The following is a 26113-nucleotide window of genomic DNA, read 5'->3' as shown; positions in this document are numbered from 1 at the left end:
AGATTGTTCGTCTCAAACCAACGCACTATCTTTGAGAGCAATGCATGCTTACCTCGTCATCAATATCCGCACGTCGCTTCACTTTAAAAATAAGTGAAGTATCATCACCAAACAATACAATCTCATGGCTATCATCTACCACAAACGGTTGATCGTTAATATATAAGAAAGAAAGAAGAAACAAGAAAGGACCGAGAATAGAACCCTGTGGAACACCTATTCGCACAGGTTTACCCGAAGACCGTTTGCCATTTACATCGACTATCTGAACTCTTTCGCTTAAATATGATTTTAACAGATTTAGGGCTCTATTTTTCACTCCATAATGCTTTAGTTTTAGGAGTAAAGTTTCATGGTGGACGCAGTCAAATGCTTTTGACAAATCACAAAAAATGCCCAATGCATCCTGTGACTCTTCCCAGGCGTCAAAGATGTGCTCAATGAATCTAGTACCCGCATTTATTGTTGATAAACCCCTAGTGAAACCAAACTGATTTTTGTTCATTAATTTACAAAAATGCATTTGTAGCTGTTGAAGCAAAAGTTTTTCAAAAATTTTACTAAAAACAGGCAGCACTGAAATAGGTCTGAAATTAGCAGGGTCAAAAGAACTGCCCGATTTAAACAAAGGTATAACTGCTGTATTTCATGAGGTCAGGGAACACACCCTCATCTATGCATTCATTAAATATTATTGCTAATTCAGGTGCTATAATGTCAAGTATGTATTTAACAATATTAGTCGAATGGCCCCATAGGTCTTTTGTATTTTTTAGGTTAATTAATTTGAAGATTTTTATTATATCGCTACCTGTAACATACTTAAATTTCAAGTCAGTAGAAGATACTGGTACGTGTAATTTAAGCATATCATATGCTGCTTTTGGCGAAGAGTTAAGGTATTTGGTCGTGACAATCGGGATTTCGGAGAAGTATTTATCAAATTCATTTGCAATTTCTATTTCCGAATTTATAACGCGATTATTAATATTTAAACAGATAGAGGTGTTACGGCAATTCGATCTACCAGTTTCATTGTTAATTACACTCCAAGTCGCTTTTACTTTATTATTACTGTTTTTAATTTTATCTGCAATGAAACGTGTTTTCGCTTCATGACAAACTATTTTAAAAAGCTTGGAGTATTTTTTTACATATATTTTAAATTCTTCACTATTATTGTAATGTTTCTCATAATAAAGGTCATATAAGCGTTTACGACTTTTGTGGATACCCATTGTTGCCCAATCATTAAAACTATGTTTGTTGTTTACTGTCACCGTTACTGGAGTTAAAATCCTGTCAAATTCCTCACAGAAGGAATTGAAGACTAAGTTATAGTGAAAATTAGCAGTTTCACCACAGTGTAAAAATGGTATCGTATTTACCAAATTATTTCTAAACCTCTCAAGACGGCTACCCGTAACTGGTATAATCGTCACCTTTTTTGGTCTGACATTGTCCAATCTTGTATTTACTTTTATAAGTTGCCCACTATGGTCGGTCGTGTGTCGTCGTTGTCGTCTAATTTGAACATTACCACTATAACAAATAGTGGTAATGTTCAAAAATATATTTATATAGCAGATATAAATATATTTTTGAACATTACCACTATTTGTTATCAAGCCGTAAGTAATGAAAATAATTATTCCAACGCTAACTTACCGCTCGCACTTAAACCTTAGAGGTTTTGGGAGTATGTCTTTATTAATATATATACACAGACAAGACAAAAAGGAGGAATCCACTTGGTGATATGAGCAAGTGAAGCACCTTTAAGCTGGTGTGTGTGCAGTTAGCAGGGATACCAGCTAACACAAATTATGTCCTGTTTTTAGTCATAGTATTATTTAGCCACATTACTTTTAACTTTGATTTTCTAATTTCTGATGGATTTTTTCCTAAATTAAATATAAATATCACTGGCAAAAAACAAGGTACACCTTGAAAGTAAGGATTGCGGGTTTTATTTCTGTGTTTTTATGTCTTGTTGATATGTTGTAGATACTGCAATCTTTGTTCTAACTGATATAAAAATGGCATGGTATCAAATAAGTACATTTTTAGACACCAAATAACTAGGTGCTTTATAGCGATTTGGTTGCTAGGTAAATACACAAGCGATGGTAAATTTAGACAGAGTACTGGATCCTTGACAATTCGAGTAGCTCTGTGTTGCACGTGATTTAATGTTTAGAACTGATACTGGGATGCACCAGACCGAAGATGAGAATGATACTTATATTGAAGTAGTGATCCACACTACTTTAAATAATATGGATCGTTATCATAAATCACTGCATCTTAAAACAGATAATGATTTATCTACTTAGACCACCATTACATGCATTACCCAATTTTTCGAGTAAAGTCCCTTTTTATTAACTGGCCACACTGGATGTCACTGTCCGTCATAGACAATGGCAGATGTCATGATTGCCGGTGAGGTATTTAGATACCACCACTTACAAAATATGAACATTTTAAATTGATAGCTAATAATATGAATAAATACGAATTGTGACAAAGAAAATATATTACTACAAGACACAGAAGGCTCACTCTGCAAAATCAATGAAAGAAATAGGGAATCCTTTAATCTGAATATTTATGTTATATTTAAAACAAAATAAGTACCGACATAACAAAAGCTGAACCTGACCTAGCAATCCTAGTGTTGTCTACATTTAAATCAAATTTGTATTGTTAGTATCTACTATCTAATACGAGACAAACATTAATTAAAAAAATAAATCATACATATACCTATAATAAGTGATGATAATGAATTCAGACTGACTACTGACTACCTACCTGGTCATAAAGTCATCTCAAAAAAAATATAGCTCAGTTTTTGGTCTATGATATATCATAGACTAAAATATTTATAAATAGGAATATTATCGTAATTTTAAATCAATATTCATTCTTTGTCAGTTCTACATTTGCAGAAAGTAATGTTGGAAGACCATGACATAATCAACATAGCTGTTATAGTAGAAGCTATTTAAGGTAGATTGACAGACCCATGACGAATTTATGTTAACAATAAAAAACAACTTTTTTGCGGTGGGTTCTTGGTCTAAGTACGAAAAACGAAACAACCTAAAACCTACTTAGTGGGACATGTCAAGAATAGTCATTTCATTATAATAATAAACACTTTAAGAAGCTTTATCTTTTTTAATTGAATTGCAATTACCTTTTATATTTTTTGATGTTTCCATTTTTCTTTCTTTTTATATATTTATTTATGAAGGCTAGTTTTCGGACAAGCGAATTGGCATTATTTTAAATACTAGTTAAACTAGGAGGGGATATTACTAGTTAAACTAGTATTTAAAATATTGCAAAGTATTAAATAAAACTAATTTTAGCACAGTTAACTTAAAAACATAAATAATTATTATGCAAATCAATACAGTAATTCAGTCACCACTGACATTTAGTGACAATTTATTAATTAAATCCCTCCAAAATTTCCGACACAATTGTTAAAGTAAATTAACTAGGATTTGTGTTATTATTAAAATTTATTATAAATTGTAGCTATGATTCTCGGATGTGTAAACCACTATGGATATTGACTTTCCGATTTTAGTACTTAATATAAGTTATATCTCTATATATATTAGAGATTACCACGTATATAGTCACTCATCACGATATTTCTGGAACCATAAGGCGTAGAGACTTGAAATTTGGTAGGAATATTCCTTTCGCCGAGTAGAGGTCAGCTAAGAACGGATTTTAAGAAATTCCACCCGCAAGATTTTTTTTTATTATAAACAGAACGTCTGTAGGGTCAGCTAGTATTTTATAAATACAATCTTTCAATGTACTCAGTTTTGTTTGTATATAAATAAGTCCATGATTAGCGTAAGTATTACGTTAATTATTTATAGTATTTAACAAATTGATGACAAATGATGTATTTTTATGTAATACAGATGTAACCATAGCAGCGTATTAGCAGGTATTTTGTTTATTAAATTTCTATAAAATCTATTGTATAAGCAATAATATTTAATACTTGCATTCATATACTGGGTGGCCGAGAAGTTGACGTCCAAAGCTAAAATTTGAATTTGGCTCATTTTATTGGCCAATGTTCTGGGAAGTTTTTAAAAATAGTTAAAAGCGGTAGGCTTTTTTGTTTTTGATACCTTGAACATTTTCATGAATTTAGCCGGAGCAGTTATCTTGAACTTACGACTCAATTCTAAACTAGTTCCGCATTGTCTAAACTATTCATCGTTTCTTATGTGGTTATTGCAACTGTAGTTAATAATTATCAACAATAAAATTAACTAAAAGTGTTCAAAAAAATTTGAAAAATTCCTAAACCACAATTAGGTGAAGAAAGCGGATGAGAGGGAAAAAAAATATTATCTTCTAAACTACGCAAAATCGTAGAAACAGGGGTGATTCGGATACTCATCACCATGAGGCTTTCAAATTTTAGCTTTGGACGTCAACTTCTCGGCCACCCTGTATATATGACACACTATTAGGCTGGCCGTTCATAAAATTGGTTGGTAAATAATGATAAGGGAGGGGATATTACTTAGATTGTTAACGGATATGATAATGTTACTTTTAATAGTTTTAATAACCATTGGGTTATGGGTTAATAGGAAAGTTGAATGGACCAATTATTGTTCAATGTTTTCTTTATAATTTTATTAAATATTTCAATCATATTTTATCGCATTGGAAGATACTCATTGTGTTCATTCGAGATTTTATAGACATCAGGACAAAACCTTGATCAAACCCTACCTTCTTTCTTGGCTCTTTTATTGGCACTAATATGATTAGTTTCTGATAAATACGTTTTAAAAACACGCGTGCGCGAGATTGTATCAGTATTTCTCATAGTTATTTGTACGTAACAAAAAAGTTATTGAATGATAAGTAAAGTAACCATAAATTCCTTTACATGGACAATATATACAATTTGAACGTTGCCGCCATGAATTAATTTTGTTTGTTATTTATAGCCGCACAGCAACAAGAAGAACCGGGGCAGCTGTTAGTTATAAGGAAGCAAGTGACGAACAAACAGACTCCTCAGATTTGTTAGAAATAGATGGCGCCGAGGGTGAAGCAGAGGCTGAACCCGAACCAGAAGAACACAGTGAAACAATAGAAAAAATATTAGGATTCCGGAGAGGGAAGAAAGGAGGTAGGTATTTATACCTATTTGTGATCATTAAAAGTTTAAAAATTAAATAAATCTCTAAAATATTAAACTTAAACCAACTTATTTGATGCAATTTTATAATAACATATTGGAAGGGCATTATGACTCATGCGTCATGCTCGTGAACGGGCGCTGCTTGTGGAGGCAGGATGATCCTGTTGCTGGAGACTCGGTTTCAGATACTTAAAAGTTATTGTATATATATATGTATGGATATATACATATTTATTAATTTATAATCGCTTATAAAATGCTCACAGAATACCTTTACTTATTTATGGTGTATGTGGCTACTGTACTCAATAACTTTTGTATTAATGTACATTTACTTTTTTGACTTACTCGTGTAAGACATTGACTATTTGACATTTGAGTGTGTTTGTTGCATCATTTTACAAATTATATTGTAATTGAAATGATTTGTAAATCGATGTAAATCTTGATATAAAAGAGTGGCAATGAGTTTCTTGCTACTTCTTCTCATTAGCTCAACCCTTTACGAAGTAGCGGTAGATTCAATAAGAAAAAAATTTTTTTTTTGACATTCATAAGTGTCATTTCCTTGACCTGCGTGAATAAACTGATTTTGATTTGATTACTTTTAGAATTATGCTCATAGTGCCTCAAAAACTACTTTTAATTTTATTTACGCCTACTAGTAGTAATTTTAGCTTTTATTTTATTATGCAGTCACTGGAAACGTGACTACGGTTTACTACATTGAGGAGCATGGAGATCCGAATGAAGACTGTGATCCAAATGATGAAGAGGCAACTGAGCCGCAGTACCTGATCAAATGGAAGGGATGGTCACATATACACAATACATGGGAGTCAGAAAAGACACTAGACGAACAAAAGGTCAAAGGTTTGAAAAAGTTGGAGAATTTTAAGAAAAAAGAATCTGAGCTGTCTTGGTGGAGGAGAAATGCTGGTCCAGAAGATATAGACTATTTTGAATGTCAATCAGAACTTCAACAGGAATTAGTGAAATCTTATAACAATGTCGAAAGAATTTTTGGTAAACATATTTCCTTTATTATCACTAAAATATGTTTTTATTCCATTATCATTCATTACAACAATATGTTTTATAAAATTATTTAGCTGAACAAACGCGTGAGCTGGAAGGTGGTGGGACTACTCACGAATATTTTTGTAAATGGGAATCTCTTCCATATGCGGAAGCGACCTGGGAAGATTCCACCTTGATAACTAAAAAATGGCCAACAAAAGTCGAAGAATTTAAATTTAGAGAAGCAGCGACAACGACGCCTTCAAGACATTGTCCTGTTCTAAAAAGAAGGCCTAAATTTCACCAAGTTAAAGAACAACCTGATTATATGGGCAGAGAAGAGGTATTTATTTATATTTTTATATGTTTGTATATTTGTATAACATATATATTGTTATATTTGCATAATACCCTATTGTAAACACCTTTATTTACAGACATGTATCTTAAGAGATTATCAAATGGATGGATTAAACTGGCTCATACATTCATGGTGTAAAGATAACTCAGTTATTCTCGCTGATGAGATGGGGCTAGGTAAAACAATTCAGGTGAATGAAAATTTTTTGGCATATATAACACTAGGTAATGGTATGCCGATTCTAATTTATCTCTTTTGTTTTAGACAATATGTTTTCTGTATTATTTGTTTAAATCACAACAATTATATGGGCCCTTTCTCTGTGTTGTACCTTTGAGTACAATGACGGCGTGGCAAAGAGAATTTTTTCAATGGGCGCCAGATATTAATGTGGTTACTTATATCGGAGATGTTACAAGCAGAGATATAGTAAGTATAACTAACGATATTTTAAATATATAATAGGGGTTTAAGTAAGAAATTGAATTTTTGGTATACTGGTGTACTTTGAATTAAACCTTAACCCCCTTGGTGCGAGATTCATAGTGAAACCTTTTTTCACATGCCAGCTAGGACATTAAATATTGTTTCTTCAATCGGCTTTAAAATAAATCTATCTAGGATATATTGACATTTGTGTTCAATTCATAGTGTAGATAATAGTAGATGTCTATTGTACTGAGCTTCGAACAAAGATTACCAATCTCTCAGTAAGACAGCCTTAGGGGGCGTCCATAAATTACGAGAAGTGTTGTTTTGAATTATCTGTACTTTTTTTTGTTTCAATCAGAAAATTGTTTGACTCGACCCCCTCCCCCCCTTAAACATCTCACGTAATTAATGGACGCCCCCTTAGTTTCTCAACCAAACTTCACCATTATTGTTCCATTATAATGCAAGAACTAACACGTTTAGAAATCTTCCGACATCCTCAGTACTCGTAAAACAACGGTAGTTGGTTAACTACCATTTTTTTTTTCCATAAATTAGACAGGTTTTCACAGTGAAAACTTTTCTCAAGAAGCAATACAAAATGCCTTTTCTGAGTCCCAAGTTCCCAGAGTTAGTTACTGCAAATGTTTAAATAACCTTCCAGTGAGATGGTAAAAATATATAAATAATGAGGAATTTTCGGTACAAAAAGGCAATTTCATACTCTAACCCCTAAAATTAAAATAATCAAAATGTTGATATATATATAAATCTTTGATGTTCACTTACAGATAAGGCAATTCGAGTGGAGTTTTGCTAGCTCCAAAAGGCTAAAGTTTAATGCAATATTAACAACCTATGAAATTTTATTGAAAGATAGACAATTTCTAAGGTCTTTCAGTTGGGCCTGCCTTCTCGTAGATGAAGCACATAGATTAAAAAATGACGATTCACTTCTATACAAGGCCTTAAAGGAGTTTGATACAAATCATCGCTTGCTGGTAACAGGAACTCCATTACAAAACTCACTGAAGGAATTATGGGCGTTATTGCATTTTATAATGCCGTATAGGTTAGTACTAATAAATAGATCTCCCGTGTTTATTGAGCTTACAAATTACAAAAAACCTTATTTTTAACAGACTTCAAAAAAGGAGGAGGTTCTCCATTCGTCGGTATTTTTTTTTTTTATATGTTTGTTACCACAAAACTTTCGACTGGGTGAACCGAACCGATTTTGATAATTCTTTTTTTATTTGAAAGCTGGTGCTTCCCGAGTGGTCCCATTTTGGGTTTTGGGTAATTTGGTCCAGATCTGACAATGGAATCCATGAGAAAACCATAAAAGTCTTAAATTTTGCTATACTATTCCAAAACAATGTGTACTAAAAAGTATAAAAGTAATTGCGTATTTTAATACAATTTAATTAAGTAATCTTATTCTAGTTATGATTATTGTAATTTTTGGAGTCGGTGTCATCCAAGATAGGTTTGTTACTACACACATAGTTATAGTTGAGATGTGCTTGAGTCGTGAGGAGGCGAGAGGCGAGAGCGTGTTGCAGCGGAAGGATTATATCTATTGTTTTGGAATAGTGTTTTTGAAGGCGGTTGATTTATGTTTAAAAAAAATTTTATGAAAGAGGATGACAAACTAGTGTACGGGTTACTGTGAGTTAAGTGAACACAGCAGCATTTTAAAAAGATCTGCTTTCACTTTACGTAAACTAAATTTGTTCTATATTATGTAAGTTATATCAAATTAAAGAACTAATAGAAAGTAATAATAAATAAATAAAAGTCTTTTTCGCATTTAGTATTTATTAATTTGCAATTTGTCATGTGCTTGAATGTGAATGTCTTTGGCTGCACTATTTGTATCAAGCTAGTTTTGATGACGTTTAAAAAGGTAGCATTTAAAAAGAAATGGTTTTCATTTGTATTTTTTCTGTCATCATGAATCTAATAATTAAGAAAGTCGACACTTTTTAAAATGATATTACAAGAAAGGAAAAATGCAACACAAGTTAAGAAAATAATTATGTACATAATGCAGTTTCAGCAATAGTAGAAAAATTTGGTTTTAGAGTTTGAATTCCGGGAATCTTGATGCTTAAATTGCACCTGGTCATCTTGTTACGGATAATTGGACGCCACTTTTGAAAAAGTGTAGCAAGATTGGCATATCAGTAGAATATGTCATAGATGAAGAAGTGGGAATTGGCAACAAAACAGTTTTAACCTATTTGAAAGCATAGGTATACATAAGAGCTCGATATTTGGATGCTCACTGAAATAAATCTAATGAACTGTGTACTATTTTGCGATTCTTTATTGAGACATAATGTAAACCGTTTCCAAGAAGAGTTTTTTGGATCACGTATGTAGGAGTGGAAGGGAATTGTTCATTACGAACCTCTACTGCCGGGCAGAACTATCAATTTGGATCTTGATTACCAACAACTGATGCCACTCAGCAAAAAATAAGCTTTTGGCTGATCCCCCATATAGCATTGAATTTGCCCCATTTCAAACTGTATTGGCCTTCTTAGAATTCGTTTGGCAGCGTCAGATTAACATCAAGAGAGAGAATTGATAGTTTTATCACTTGTCGCGTTGTTTTGAATAGAATGAGTCCTTAAATTTGTTCAGCAATAGTATCATGTCACTAACTGCAAGATAGAAAAATACTATAGTTCAATGTAAATAAAATTTGCAAAAGTAAGCTTTTCATAAAAAATACGGAACATATTTTCCCCCAACCAAACATTATTGTGATTTGAGATTTTTAACTAAGGATATATCAAAAATGTTTCATATTTTCAATTTCCATCGAAGATTATCGAAAATCAATATATATTATAAAAATATACTAAATTATTATCAATTATCTGGTACATACACAATTTGTGAATTATTTTAAGCACTTAACTTCGACTAAAATATTTATATTACATTCATAGATTTGAATCTTGGGAAGAATTTGAAAAATACCACGAAGATGCAGCAACTAAGGGATATGAGAAGCTACATAGACAACTGGAACCATTTATTTTGAGAAGACAGAAAAAGGATGTGGAAAAATCCTTGCCTGCCAAAGTTGAACAAATATTAAGAGTTGAAATGACATCTATACAAAAGCAATATTATAAATGGATTCTCACAAAAAACTACAGTGAACTGCGGAAGGGAGTGAAAGGATCGATCAACTCGTTTATAAATATAGTTATTGAACTGAAGAAATGTTGTAACCATGCATTATTGACTAAACCAGAAGACTTTGAGTCTCGTGCATCTCTTGCTACGACTGATGCAGTTGAAGTAAGTTTTATAATTTTGTTTATAATTGTGTAAAATATTTTTGTTAAATTTTAATATTTGACTCAATTTGTTCCATATTTACAGAAACTTTTAAGGGGCTCTGGAAAACTGCTTCTTTTAGATAAATTACTGTGTAGGCTAAAAGAAACTGGTCATAGGGTTCTAATTTTTTCGCAAATGGTCAGGATGTTGGATATTTTGGCTGAGTACTTACAAAGACGACACTTTCCCTTTCAACGGCTAGATGGGAGCATAAAAGGAGAACTGAGAAAGCAGGCATTAGACCATTTTAATGCTGAAGGCTCCCAAGATTTTTGTTTTCTTCTATCAACTCGTGCAGGTGGTTTAGGAATAAATTTAGCAACTGCTGACACAGTTATAATATTTGATTCAGATTGGAACCCTCAAAATGATTTACAAGCTCAAGCAAGAGCACATAGGATTGGACAGAAAAATCAGGTAAAAACTACAATAATTTAAAAAAATGTGTTGAAATACTTGATTTTACTTTGAATGATTTATATATTTTTATTTCTTGCTAGGTGAACATTTATCGATTAGTTACTGCTAGATCAGTAGAGGAAGATATAGTAGAAAGAGCTAAAAGAAAGATGGTTCTAGACCACTTGGTAATACAAAGAATGGATACAACTGGGCGAACAGTTTTGAATAAACGAGATGCATCTGGAACCAATGCAAACAATCCATTTAACAAAGAAGATTTGAATGCTATTCTTAAGTTTGGTGCTGAAGAACTCTTCAAAGATGATGAGGAAAATGATGAAGACCCTGTTGTAAGTTTTTTGTTTGAATAAAAAATTTATTAATTTCTTTGCAGAATTGTGTATATAGTTTTTTTTCAGTGTGATATTGACGAAATCTTGCAACGGGCGGAAACGCGAGACGAAGCGCCAACAATGGTTGGTGATGAACTACTTTCAGCGTTCAAAGTAGCGAGTTTCGCGTTTGATGAAGAAAAAGCAGTTATGGAAGTGAAAAAAGAAAACGCGGAAGAAGACACCAAGGACTGGGTAAGATCAATACTATTATAATAATTTATCAGTAATGGTTTAATAAGCGACAAATTGTGTATTTATTTCTATCATCTACTTTAATTACAGTTCATGTGATATTTGAGATTCTGTATTTTAATATTGTTTTCTATATACAGGATGACATTATTCCTGAAAATGTCAGAAAGACTCTAGAAGAGGAAGAAAAGAATAAAGAAATGGAAGACCTGTACTTACCACCCCGTAGAAAAGCTCAACAAAATAATGCAGATGGAAGTAAGTAGTGTAGAACACACACCTTCATTGATATTGAATTGAATTTATTTTATTTATTAGGAAAACAAACAGCTATAAAAACTTAAATGATAGTTGACATGTTATCCAGATCTAATTATAGGTTTCCACAATAATAAATACTAGTGTAGTAAAATGTAACTGAAAACATGAGCATGTTCTATTTGAACATTACAATTTACATGTACATTAAAGTTAAACATAAATACAACTGAGTCTATCTAAGGGTTGTTAGTAAAGAATTTTTTGGCTAAGGTGCCTCTAGCAGAGGCTTTGTTTGAACGAAAGATCTAGATTTTCAATGCAATTTAATAGTTGTTAAAGTTATTGCTTGCTCGCCAATAATTTTTTTAATAGTTTAGCTTAGTGTAGGGAAGTGTTAGTGAATCTTGCTGTCAAAGTGATTTAATAGGGGTATTGAAGTAAAACTTAGCATGAAGTTCTGGACAATCGATTAGAGTTAATAATAGCTATATTAGAATAAATGCAATTGTTTATAGCAAAGGTATAATAGAGTTATAATCATACAATGCTGTACCCTTTCAAAGGCTTTACTCTACTCAGTGTAGACTACATTATACTGGAAACCATCATACATAGTATCTTTAATAGAGGAATTAAGTAGAAATATATATTATACTAGTTGACCAGCAAACGTTGTATTGCCGATATTAAAATCGCGATACAAAAGTAACTGTTGATCGTAGATGGGTGAAAATTTGAAGTTGTATGTATTTTTAAATGCTGACTCATAATTAAACGAATTAAAAAAAAAATGACAAAAAAATAAAAAAAATCGTGTGGACCACCCTTAACATTTAGGGGGATGAAAAATGGATGTTGTCCGATTCTCAGACCTACCCAATATGCACTTAAAATTTCATGAGAATCGGTCAAACCGTTTCGGAGGAGTTCAAAGTTTAACACGATGTCACGAGAATTTTATATATTAGATAATTACATATTTTGGAAATAGGACGGTAATTTTAAATTTTTTTTGGGTCCTTTTTTAAGAACACGTATTATAAAGGCGCGTTATCGCTCGTATTATTATAAGAATCTCAATTTTATAATACGTTTAATTAAAAATTTGTATTATAAAATTTTGATGTTGATGTTAATTAGTAATTGATTTTTTTTAAATATTCATTTAGCGGTTGTCTATAATAAATATTTGATTATAAACTAAAAGAGTCAGGACTCCCGGTGTAATACCCTCCCGGTGTGTACAGGCACGTGAGATATTTCATCAAAAGATTTAGGATGACGTTCAATTGTATTGTCTGTGCTATGACATCCACCTTAAAACGTACGACGGCAACGACGGCGAAATAAAGGACAGGGAGAGTTTTTGTTTTCTTTAGTTCGCCGTCGTTATTTGTATGTGATCAAGGCCTTGTGGGTAGATAATGCTACATTCTGACTTTAATGCAATGAATAATCAAAAGGTGGTCGCAAACGGCGTGGACGCGGTGCAGATGATAGCGCGGAGGGAGCGGACGGAGCAGACGGTGACGGAGACGACACGGACGCGTCCGACGGCGACGTGAGCGATGACGACCGGCCCAGGAAGAGGGGCCGCCCGCCCGCCAGCCACCGCGAGAAGATTAAGGGGTTCACGGACCAAGAGGTGAGAGATACACCTGTGTTGTGTAATAGTTATTTATAATAAAGATAATAGTATCACATGAGTGTTTTAATACCTAATTATCAACAGTTGCATACAAGACTATCTACACCCAAAATATGAATCCTCTGAAAGATTCTAAAACAGTTAGCTTACTGCTAACATTAAAACAGCCAGCCCTATTAATAACCTAATATCATCCCTTACTGATTATATACAAATAAACTAAGTATTTATGAAAGAATTATTAATTTTAGTAGTAATTTACATTTTATATAGTGCAATTATTAAAATTCACTTGATTATTATGTTATTTTGCAGCTTTTAAAATATCCGGCGGTGTGCTGTCAAAACTTGAATCGCTCATTTTTTCAAGAAAAATGGCAGGGTTTCGATTAATCTACTTTTTTTTAAGGCGCGCCACGTTCCGGTAGTGTGGAACGCGCGTAAACGAAATTGTTCTTTTTTTGAAATTCATACAGATACCACGCATCGAGCAATAAGAATGTGGCTGTTTGTTGAAACTCTTTGTGCATGAAGGGATCGAAAAAAAAACCAAGGAGTGTTGTTATGAAATTCAGTACAACATTACAACACTCTTTTAGATGATGTAATGGTTATTAGAACATTGGGTGTTTTAATGTTGGCAATAAGCTAACTGTTTCAGAATCTTTAATAGAGGATTTAAAGCATGGGTGTAGATAAAACATTATTACTCTATTATCAAACTCACAAATATGTTATTTGATATGTACCTAATATACAAATTAAAATTTATGAACGATGCGGGAACCCGCGACTAAGCCAACCGTTCGAATGACGCATGGTTCTTAAATCTTGGTATGTCTAATTCACTCTCAGGTTGTGGCTCCATCTATAGGATCTAATCTAAATAAATGTCTCTAGTAGTATAGTATTTTCATGTCCATTTCCTGTATGCCTGTATTGAACGTGAAAGTGTATTTAACGCGTCAGCTTGTTTTGAAATCTTATTACACTATTACTAGCTAAGCTTGTGATCCATATAAAAATGTAAAATGCAAATGTAGAAAAATACAATTCAATCATTTTGTTTTTATTAATTTACATACACTATACATCATTCTAATTAAAGTTTTTTTTTTCGGTAATAAGTTATTACGTTTTTTAAATTATGTATAAGTACTTCATTTGATATAAATATTTGTAAGCTTCATAATAATTGCATGCTGTATCTACCTTAAACGATAATGCATTTAAAATTAACTTTAGATTAAATATTTTATTGTTGCTTGACTTGATGTAATTATCACTGGTAGATCGAATAAATAAATAAATAAAAGTTATAAAGAATGTTGCAAATATCTTAAAAGAATAACATTTTCTCGTTGTCCGACTTAATTGAAACAAGCCTATATTTTGCCTCCTCCTTTCCTATTTTATTTCTATTCTTTCAATGTCCAAACACAGTTTCTGGCGATACTATTTTGCTAAATAAAAATAAATAAAAAAGTATTTGTTTTTATAGATAAGAAGATTTGTGAAAAGCTACAAGAAATTCTCTGCACCTCTGAAGCATCTGGACAGTATAGCGTGTGATGCAGAATTACAAGAGAAACCCTTAGCAGATCTGAAAAAATTGGGTGAAATACTTCAAGAAAGATGTAAAGCTGTCTTGAATGATACTATTGATGCTGCTAGTAAGATATTGATGTCTATTATTTCATTATCTAGCTCATAGTTTCTGAACCTTATTTTGATCACCGCCCACTTTGAGAATATGTTTTTTTCTAGAGTATTTTCGTGTATTTTTTTGCCTTTTTAGATTTTTTTTTATCTACCTACATAGTACAGGCTATGCCTAGTTTGGGGCAAGATAATTTGTGTAACAGTGTGTCAATATTATTATTATTATTTAGTTTTATAATTAAACTACCAACCAGCCCTGGTTTGCACAAGTTACGAGCCAAAAATAATATTATATGAGGTATGGTTTTATTAAATCTGAATTAAACAATTAAAATCTGAAATCTGAATCTTTCAAAATCTCAATACAAAGTCCGATCGAATACCAATGGAATGAAAGATTCATTATATTACCTGCTGTGTGTGTGATACATTAAGATTATTTTAAATCTGTACATCCTGGAATGTAATGTACATTAATATACATTATAGCTGCCGTGTTGGAGGCCCGTATTTTTGTATTAACATGTTAAATTCTATAAGAAGGAAATCACAATTAAAAATATTAGGGTTTCAGTGTATCTTTACATTTTATATATAAAAGAACATATTATTATGTACTTAATTATGTTTTTCCAACAGATGAAAATAGTGATGGGAAGAAAAATGTGAGAAAATCTTTTAAATTGGGTGGTGTGCCAGTTAATGCTAAAACCTTAGCAGCTTGCCAGAATGAACTTGCGGCATTAGATGATTTCTTGCCTGACACTAAGGAGGATAGACTGAAGTGGAAACTGGATTTCAGGTAGATTTCTATTTTTTTTTTGTTTTTTTAATGTAAATAGGGGACGAGACAAGCCGGACGTTCAGCTGATGGTAATTGATACCCTCTGCCCATTACAATGCAGTGTCGCTCAAGATCATTGAAAAACCCAAAAATTCTGAGCAGCACTACACCTGCACTTGTCATCTTGAGGCATAAGATGTCAAGTCCCATTTGCCCAGTAATTTCTGTTTAAATTTAAATTCTGTTGCTATTAAAAATACAAATGTTCATTTTTATACCATTAAATAATTTATTTACTACAAACAGAACAAGGCCCTCGAATTTTGATGTGGAATGGGGTGTCGAAGAGGATTCTAAATTGCTTGCTGGCATTTATCAATATGGTATGGGATCTTGGGAAGCAATAAAAATGGATTCCTCTTTTGTTATCGGGGAAAAAATTTTAACGAATGAAGACAAGAAACCTCAAGCTAAGCATCTACAATCAAGGGCAGAGTATTTACTTAAACTAATTAAGAAGTTACTGGATCAGAAAAATGGTAAACAGAAACAAAGAAAACCCCGAACGAAAAAAGGTGCTAAAGAACCTGTTACTAAGGACATAGTAGAGGATGAGCCAAGTTCAGGAGATGATAATAAGAGAAGTAAAACAAGTAGGAGTGAGAGGAATGACAAAGAAAAAGTAGGTATAAAAATGTAACATATTAAATTTACCTTATGGCGTTTTTATTTTTTTTAACAAATGCAGTTTGATGGTAAATGGTAGACCAAGGGGAGGGCTTCAATTACCCTGAGGAGGGGTTTTTTAAGCTCGTCACATATTTTCTATATAAATTGTACCTGGTCTATATAATTTTTGTCAAAATATTCAATGGCCAAATAAAAAGAACACATCCAAATGATTTGAGTTTTCTTTAGTGTTAATTCCACCAATATTTGTCTTTAAACAATTCGACACGTGTTTCGCCTCTACACGAGGCATCCTCAGGACGTGTTGTCTCGCCAAAATATGTCACGAGACAGAAATACGTGTCGAATTGTTTAAAGACAAATATTGGCGGAATTAACACTACAGAAAACTCAAATCATTTGGATAATTATGGATTACCGCAAAGTAAATTTTCCAAAAGAACACATAACAAAGCAACTTTCATACAACTTTTGTTTGGACACTTGGCCAGTATCCATACTAGGACACTGTCCAAAAAGTTTATAAGTAATTGATAATTTACAAATAAAAATTTTTTTCAAGGTTAAAACTAGAGTCGAAGATGTCTTAACACATGATGAAACTTCATGTGACAAAAAAGAAAAAGAAAAAAAACGTTCAAAAAAGGAAGGAAAAGACAGAACGAAAAATGATAAAGGTAAAAATCGGAAGAAACCTGCAGGGCCAATGCATTTTACTGCTAATAATGAACCCAGAGCTCTAGAAGTTTTAGGAGATCTGGATCCATCTGTTTTTGAAGAGGTAACATATCTGGGCTCTCTCATATTTAATATTGACTTGTTCTTGTAGATTCTATTTTCTGTTACTTTAAATATTTATTTCTTCCAGTGCAAGGAGAAAATGAGGCCTGTGAAGAAAGCATTGAGAGCACTTGATAATCCTGATCAAACATTATCTGAGACAGAACAAGTTTCCAGAACAAGAGCGTGTTTGTCACAAATAGGGTCTCAGATAGATATTTGCCTGGAAGCTTATCCAGATCCTGAGAAAAAAGTTGAATGGAGAAGTAATCTCTGGTATTTTGTGTCAAAGTTTACTAATTTTGATGCAAAACAGTTATATAGGCTATACAAATATGGTCTTAAGAAAAGTGATAAACATAGACTTGGAAAGCATAAAGAAAATGTTAAAGTATGTATTTATGGCCTGAATTAACTTGAATGAACATTTTAATTTATATAAAACGATAATTTTATTTTTACAGTCAAATAATAAAAATAATTTGAATTCAAACAATCACATGAAGTCGTTTAAAAAGGAACCTAAAGGAGACGAAATCTTAGATCGTAGAGAAAAACGACCTAAACTAGATCGTGATAAGGATAAAAACAATCATAAAAGTCAGCAACCGTCAGGTGTTAAGAGAAAATTAGAAGAAGGGGAGTGTGACCCCGATTCAAACGAAAATAAGAGGCATGAAAGGTAAAATAATATACCAACATACAATAGTGATTACTAAACAGTTTACCAGCATAGAATTCTGCACACTTACATATAATTTTGCCAAATGTAATATATTGATAAATATTTTTTTTTAATATTATTTTGTATAAGAAGCCGGTACCGGTACCTGTGCCAATTTGCATTCATGTTGCTTTTTCACTTTCAAAATCATGGATGTAATAATCCAATAATGCATAGCCAATTTCATTAGTTTTATCTAATACCTATATTTATAATCCAAGGAACAACTTCATACTATATTCTAAGAGAAGTAGTGATGCTAATCATTGACTTACATATTGTGATCTCATGTTCTATAAAATATTATAAATAAACTAGCTGACCCAGCAAACGTTGTATTGCCGATATTAAAATCGCGATACAAAAGTAACTGTTGATCGTAGATGGGTGAAAATTTGAAGTTGTATGTATTTTTTAATGCTGACTCATACTCCAACAAATTTAAAAAAAATATCAAAAAAATTTTTCGTGTGGACCACCCTAAACATTTAGAGGTATGAAAAATAGATGTTGGCCGATTCTCAGGACTACTCAATATGCTCACAAAATTTCATGAGAATCGGTCTAGCCGTTTCGGAGGAGTACGGGAACGAACATTGGGACACGAGAATTTTATATATAAGATTACTAATATCGCTCTTGCATGTGTGTTCATGTTTGTACCGTCTCTTTAATATAAGCTAACCATAAAACCCATTTTTTTTTCCTCAGCTACCTTAACTTGCTCATTTCATGATCATACACTAACAATTATGCTTATCTCACTTCTATTCAGACATAAACACAAGCATAAAGGAAGGGATAGAGATGGAAGCTTGAAGCGAGACGATTTGCCCAACAGGGAGCGGAGTCGAAGCGAGCGTGACCGAGAGCGGGACAGAGATAGGGATCGGGAAAGAGATAGAGACAGAGATAGGGACAGGGACAGGTCGAGGACGCGTCGGGACAGCGGTGGGTTGCGGGCCAGGCCGTTCGTGAGTCACGCACACGCGCCGCACGCGGGTTGGACGCCGCCCGCCTACCCCGGCCCGCGGCAGTACCGGGGCGACAGGAGCGGGCGGCCGCCCGACAAGCGGAGGTGAATATATGTATACTAGCTGACCCGGCAAACGTTGCTTTGACATATAAAGTATAATTCACGCGATAGTTTTATAAGTAATAAAATATTGCCTATTCTATTGTCAATAGTTTTTGCAGCGCACGCAAAAATAGGTTTTCGATTTTACACCTTGTGTTACAAAATAGCACTTTTATTAGGGATCCCTAATTTTGAAAAAAAAAACATCAAAAAAAGAATCATTCAAATCGGACCAGTAGTACCAGAGATTAGCGCGTTCAAACAAACAAACAAACAAACAAACACTGCAGCTTTATAATATTAGTATAGATTTACTAGTGGACGTGACAGACGTTGTCCTGAACACACGTCTTAAATTTTTGAAAAATCAGTCCAGCCGTTAGGAGTTCACTAACATACACATGAGCAGGAGAATTATATAATATGGACGGAATTATTGAGAGTCTAAACCAATCTCAAATTCACTGGAACACACAAAAAATCATCAACATCCGTCCAGCCGTTTAGGTGGTAGTTCAATTGTGAATCTAAACCATTCTCGAATCCACCTGAAGACACACAACAATCTCAAATTCACTGGAACACACAAAAAATCGTCCAAAGTCGGTCCAGCCGTTTAGGAGGTAGTTCAATTGTGAATCTAAACCATTCTCGAAGCCACCTGAAGATACACACCAATCTCAAATTCACTGGAACACACAAAAAATCATCAAAATCAGTCCAGCCGTTTAGGTGGTAGTTCAATTGTGAATCTAAACCATTCTCGAATCCACCTGAAGACACACAACAATTTCAAATTCACTGGAACACACAAAAAATCATCACAATCAGTCCAGCCGTTTAGGTGGTAGTTCAATTGTGAATCTAAACCATTCTCGAATCCACCTGAAGACACACAACAATCTCAAATTCACTGGAACACACAAAAAATCATTGAAATCGGTCCAGCCGTTTAGGAGGTAGTTCAATTGTGAATCTAAACCATTCTCGAATCCACCTGAAGACACACACCAATCTCAAATTCACTGGAACACACAAAAAATCATTGAAATCGGTCCAGTCGTTTAGGAGGTAGTTCAATTGTGAATCTAAACCATTCTCGAATCCGCCTCAACACACACCAATCTCAAATTCACTGGAACACACAAATAATCATCAAAATCGGTCCAGCCGTTTAGGTGGTAGTTCAATTGTGAATCTAAACCATTCTCGAATCCACCTGAAGACACACACCAATCTCAAATTCACTAGAACACACATAAAGCCATCAAAGGCGTTTAGGAGGAGTTCAGTTACAACAAACACACAAAAGAAATATATATATTTAGATGTTACTCAGCAGCACTAGAACTAATTTTATCTACCCATGCTTTAAAGCCTCTATTAAAAATTCTAGTACAGTTAGTTAGCTTATTGCCAACATTGAAACACCCAATGTCCTGTTAACCATTACATCATCCATACGAGTGTTGTAATGAAATTCAGTACAACATTAATTATATCATCCGTTTTCATAACACTCCTTTGGTTAGTCGGTATTATGGTTACTCGGACTGGCATTTTTAAAGTTAGCAGTAAGCTAACTGTTTCAGAGACTTATAAAGAGGATTCATATTATGGGTGTAGATAAAGTATTGTATGCAACTGTTGATAATTAGGTATTAAAACACTCATATGATACTATTATCACCTAATAAACCCACATTCGTGTTTTAATACCCCTTATTACGCAACAGTTGCATAAATAACTATTACGCGTAGTGTTTTTTCAGGTATCACGTTATTCAAAATAATTGTTTAAAAACGTTTGTGTGGTAAAGGTTACTATAACATAAATGACTTTCTTAATGATACCACAGATTGGGAATGGTGTGACCACCCTCAGGCTATTAAATAATTTAATTTTTAATTTTAATTGTACAATATTACTTTGGAAACATATTTTTTCGATGAAAAAAAAAGCCCGCTGAGTTTGTTGCGCCCGTTCTTCTCAGTTCTGAGGCATTCATTTTGGAATGGGAAGTAGTTTTTGACTTTCAATAAGTGATGTCACAACCTTTTTTGAATAAAAATATTTGAATTTGAATACTCAGTAATACCACATATGGATGATGTTTAATGTACAATAATATCACTCACAGTGCACATAGTAGTGCAGTTGTGATGTTTTTTATCTTAGGTTACGCCTTATCAGCATAAAATTTAATACACAGTCTGAAACTGAACTTTTCTTATAAACTTTCATTTTAATTTGCTATGCAAATCCTCTTAAAAGAAATGCTTTAAAATTATTTTAATAGACCCCAAAGTTGGAAGTTCTTTTTGAAACTCAATATGTATGTTTTCTAACAGATTCGGTGGTAGTTATCCTCAAATGGGAGGGCCATACAGTGCCTACTACGACGGCTCGGCGATGCCCCCCGCAATGGGCTTTCCACCGGTAAGGCCATACCCCGAAGAGTGGCGAGGATATTCTCAACAAGAATATCCATACGATGAGCGAGACTATGAACGCGAAGTCTATCGGCGAGACTACGACAGGCGAGCGCCGCCTACGTAGCTGGCCGTGTAATAAAGACATTGTAAATAGTATAATAGTGGTCATACAAACGAATACTATAAATATTGTGTAAATAAATTAGTTTGTAGAGATCTCTTTCCGTGGACACTGGTTTAACCATTACTATATAGTGTAAGAGACAAAAGTGCAGTGCTGTATCTTGTGTGATCGCATCGCTGGGACCTGAGGTGAGACTTATGACTGTTTGTATGTAAGACTGTATAGTAAAGCTATTTATTACTGCGTTTGTCGATTAATTGTTAGTGTACAGGTTAGATGGATACCATTGTTTCTATTAATTTGCCAATTTACCAATTAATTTCTTTATTCAGGTCAAAAATGATTTTATATTTATTGAAAGCCTCAATTTTTAGGAACTGACATGAACACGGTGATATTATGTAATAGAAGTCATAGTCAGTGTAAAAAATTTAGAAATTATTAGATATGCATGCAATGAAATCATGTGCACTTACTTGAACATTGTGTGTGATAAGATGTATCAAAGAATCACAATTTGTATGCATTTTGGCAGTGTACAGGAAAGAGTTGATTTTATATTTCGTTTCTCATGTGCATTTCGAGTCCAAATAGGGCTCTTACAGTCCTATTTTTTATACAGTATGTGTATAATTTTATTTTCTGTTACGTGAAATTGTAATGTAATGAGAGTGACATCTTATTAATGATGGTGTAAACCATTGTAATAAACAAATATTAATTTATTGCTGTGTTTTATTCTATTCAAATATTTTTTAAAGAATTATGTTAATACTAAATTATGATCCAAGTTTGCTTTGATGGTCATTATTGCACTATAGTCCCACAACTTCGGGCGCGACCATCCCACGATGTCAGCGGATAGCGGAATACGGTAATCTCACGCGTAGCCCCTCCCCGCACCACCACCAGACACCCGCTGACATCTTATTATCCCGTCCCCGCCACCGTCTGTAACCCCATGGAATAGTCGTGCACAAAGTTGTCGGACTATAGGAGATAGGGACTATCGGAGATTGAACAAGGACATGCGCGCGAGCACCAGCTAAATGCGATACGACAGCCTGAGCGTAATGTAGTAATGCCCACTCGTCAAAAGCAATGGCGAAACTTGATCTTGAGAAGTGTCGCTTATTTATCAGCCTAATATTTGTAGAGTAATCCCATTCTTCCCATACGGGGCCATAACGAATGAAGGCTAAAGATTGCCGTGTGCAGAGAAAGTCCAAATACAAAGGATTTGGCCTTGGATCCTCCTTGCCAATGTCCAATTTTAATTCGATAATTGGAGCTGTGAGTGGATCATCTTTAGTCTCTTGCACGCGCTTGTTTTGAAAACGTTTCAGTGCAGGCCGCCAGACGGTCCAAAAGTTATGTACGGCGGGTGTATATGAATCATCAATGACCAGACGAGCAAAAAAATGTTTACCTGATGTTTAGTGATACGACCTGCCCATTCAAATTCAAATATCTATGTGTATTCAAAATAGGGTATAAAATTACTGAAAGTCAAAAACTACCACCTATTCTAAAAGTTATGAGCGCAACTAACTCAGTGGGCTTTTTTTTATATAAAAATATGGTTACAATGTTAAATCGTACAATAAAATTTATTATTTAATAGCCTGTGGGTGGTCGCTCTATTCACAATCAATCAATCTCTTTACCACAGAAACGTTTTTAGCAATTCTTTTAATTTCGTAATACATTGTTTTAAACATTATCTCTGATCATATACAACGCCCCACAAAAGACTTATTGACTCGACTTAGCCGAGTAGTCGGCATTATTGATTTATGTTTCTTCCTGGTGTTAACATTATGGTGATGACATTGCATGGCTTTTACAATACAGTGCCGTCCAGGTTGAATTGAACTCAATTTTTTTTATGGAATAGGAGGACAAACGAGCGTACGTGTCACCTGGTGTTAAGTGATCACCGCCACCCACATTCTCTTGCAACACAAGAGGAATCACAGGAGCGTTGTCGGCATTTAAGGAAGGTGTACGCCCTTTTTTGAAGGTACCCATGTCGTATCGCGCCGGAAACACCGCACAAGGAAGTTCATTCCACAGCTTTGTAGTACGTGGAAGAAAGTTCCTTGAAAACCGCACTGTGGAGGACCGCCACACATCCAGGTGGTGGGGATGATATCCTAAATTGTGGCGTCTCGTACGAAGGTGGAATGAGGTGAAACAGCTCTTCGGAACACTCCCCATGATAAATGCGGTAGAGGACACACATTTAAGCGATGCCTCGATGCAACGCCAAGTGATCCAGCCGTTCGCAGACCACTGGGTCCCCGACAATTCGAGTTGCTCTGCGTTGCACGCGGGGTGCGCCAGACCAGAGATGACAGCAATACTCCATATGTGGCCGGACCTGCGCTTTGTACAGCGCTAGAATGTGGGCCGGCTTGAAGTATTGCCGTGCTCTATTTATGACCCAGAATTCAGGTACTAGGCAAGGCTGTAAGGGAAGTGTTGTCGAAGAGCGGTGATACGAGTTTTATTAGTGGTAAACGCGCAATCTTGAGTCTTCTGGGGGTTAAATTGGACAAGGTTCAATTTACAAGACACAAGTTTCTGCCGGCACTGGTCTACGATTTCCGTAGAGAGACCTGCATGGCCCGTGTATACGGCATCGCCCGTGCTGTCGTCTGCATAGCAATGTATGTTAGAGGTGTCCAACATATCATTGATATGCAGAAGAAACAGTGTGGGAGATAGCACACAACCTTGGGGCACTCCAGCTGGACGCTGGAGCAGGAAGCTGGAACTCCACTTGCCTAAGCTCTCGTCAAGCCTAAATGATGGAAGTTGTGAGAGGAGCGCCTTGTGCCATACACGATCAAAGGCCTTCACTATATTCCGGCTAACTGTCAGGCCTTCCCCCTTGCTTTCAATAGCCGCCGCCTATCTATGTGTTAGGTATACCAGAAGATCACCTGCCGACCGACCATGGCGAAAGCTGTAATGCCGGTCGTTGATCAACTGGTGACCCTCTAGGTATACCAAGAGCTTGCGGTTAATTATGCTCTCCATGATTTTGGAGAGCAGTGACTGGCTCCTTTTTTTTGAATAGGATGGACAAGGGCTGACTTCCACGAGTCTGGGACTAAGCCTTTTGTAAATGAGTGCCGGAATAAACGCGTTAGCACCGGCGTCAACTCAGGGGCACACGTTCTAAGCACGGTTGGAGAAATGCCATCCGGCCCGCTCGACTTCCTGACATCCAACGAAAACAGAGCTCGCCTAACAGTTTTCTGTCCGAAATGTACTTAGGCATAGACCTCTGACACCGCGAGATGGTCGGAGGTGTTTTTCCGTTGTCGTCAAGAGTGGAGTTGGAGGCAAAAAGAGCGCATAGGAGATAGGCTTTCTCTTTTGCCGTATGGGCCAGGGTGTCATTCCTCATGTGCAACGGCGGCAGGAACGGCTGGCTGAAGTTACCAAGAGCAGCTTTCGACAACGACCAGAACTTGCGTGTTCCGGTCGGGTAAATGGAAAGCTGCTCGCCGACTTTGACGACGTGCCTCGACTTCGCACGGATGATTTGCCGCTTAAAAAATCTGGAGGCACGGTTATATTTCCTCTTTCGAACTCTGCAGTTCGGATCCTTTGAGTCAGATGTTGCTTTAACTGACGCATCGAACCAGGGCTGTGATCTGCCACCGATCGGTATTACAGAGCTTGGTATACAAATATCCATGCCCTGTAGTATCACATCGGCTACTGCAACGGCGCAGGCACTAGGATCATCCGAAGGCAAACAAACCTTACCCCAGGGGTAGGATGCATAAAAAGGAACGCAGGATGCGTTCCTTTTGCTGCCATCCCAATCTGCTGACTTGTAGTGCCAAACGCGGCGGGTCGCTGGTGGTCTGCGACGTTGGCGTCGGATAAGCACTACACTGATGACAAGGCAATGGTCGGACGTTCTGAGAGGGGCGTCAACAGAGATCTTGTAACTATCGGGATGTGTAGTCAGGAGAAGATCTAATAAGGACGGCATGTGGCTATCCACATCCGGGAGCCGCGTTGGCGACTCGACCAATTGGGAAAGACCATACGCCAATGCAAAATTATGCACAGATCTCCCTGTGTAGTCTGTGGTACGTGATCCAAGCCATTCGGCATTGTGCCCGTTGAAATCACCCAAGACTACGATTTCAGCGGAGGGGATTTGTGCAAGCACGTCGTCAATTGCCGCTTGAACGCAGCCCATGAGATGATCCGTTTCTGCGTTACCACTATGGGACCTGTAGGCACACGCATATATACGGACGCGAACCTCAAAATCTACGCGGAGCCAGAGAGTAGACAGGTCCCTACCCTCAAAACACACATGCACACATACCCCGACATGAGGCAAAAAATTGTGCTCAATTTTGTACCCAGGGTACGTTAAATTTGACGAATCGCTAGGTCGAGATATCTGCGTGTCCGTAAGGAAATACAAGGCTGGCTGCGTCTCAAAGTGGTGGTGGACGGCGTTTAAATTGGAGTGAATTCCCCTGATATTGCAAAAGTCCACGTTGAGTGTGGAGTGGGGTGC

At 35.3% G+C, this 26113-nt stretch overlaps 1 protein-coding gene across 3 annotated transcripts in view; it reads left to right on the top strand.

The window, feature by feature from the left end:
- LOC126976738 (chromodomain-helicase-DNA-binding protein 1) overlaps window positions 1–22280 on the top strand; it is a 29256-nt gene extending 6976 nt beyond the window's left edge. Inside the window, exons 5-24 of one of the 3 annotated variants that reach the window (XM_050825292.1) lie at window positions 5007–5191; window positions 5900–6229; window positions 6316–6566; window positions 6661–6774; window positions 6849–7013; window positions 7808–8088; window positions 9980–10337; window positions 10422–10796; window positions 10880–11131; window positions 11201–11368; window positions 11509–11626; window positions 13093–13274; window positions 14779–14950; window positions 15579–15741; window positions 16030–16405; window positions 16976–17194; window positions 17282–17584; window positions 17658–17875; window positions 18759–18995; window positions 21348–22280. In XM_050825292.1, the coding sequence (XP_050681249.1) occupies window positions 5007–5191; window positions 5900–6229; window positions 6316–6566; window positions 6661–6774; window positions 6849–7013; window positions 7808–8088; window positions 9980–10337; window positions 10422–10796; window positions 10880–11131; window positions 11201–11368; window positions 11509–11626; window positions 13093–13274; window positions 14779–14950; window positions 15579–15741; window positions 16030–16405; window positions 16976–17194; window positions 17282–17584; window positions 17658–17875; window positions 18759–18995; window positions 21348–21555 (4675 nt within the window). In that variant the 3' untranslated portion in view covers window positions 21556–22280. Of the gene's footprint in view, window positions 1–5006; window positions 5192–5899; window positions 6230–6315; window positions 6567–6660; window positions 6775–6848; window positions 7014–7807; window positions 8089–9979; window positions 10338–10421; window positions 10797–10879; window positions 11132–11200; window positions 11369–11508; window positions 11629–13092; window positions 13275–14778; window positions 14951–15578; window positions 15742–16029; window positions 16406–16975; window positions 17195–17281; window positions 17585–17657; window positions 17876–18692; window positions 18996–21347 lie in introns of all 3 variants that reach the window. The other 2 variants (XM_050825290.1, XM_050825291.1) reach the window with 2 other exon arrangements.
- Window positions 22281–26113: the final 3833 nt, after the last annotated feature.

This window comes from Leptidea sinapis, chromosome 42 (genome assembly GCF_905404315.1).
Source record: "Leptidea sinapis chromosome 42, ilLepSina1.1, whole genome shotgun sequence".
NCBI lineage: Eukaryota > Metazoa > Arthropoda > Insecta > Lepidoptera > Pieridae > Leptidea > Leptidea sinapis.
The sequence above is the reverse complement of the archived record's forward strand: the minus strand, read 5'-3'. Positions and strand labels throughout refer to the sequence as shown.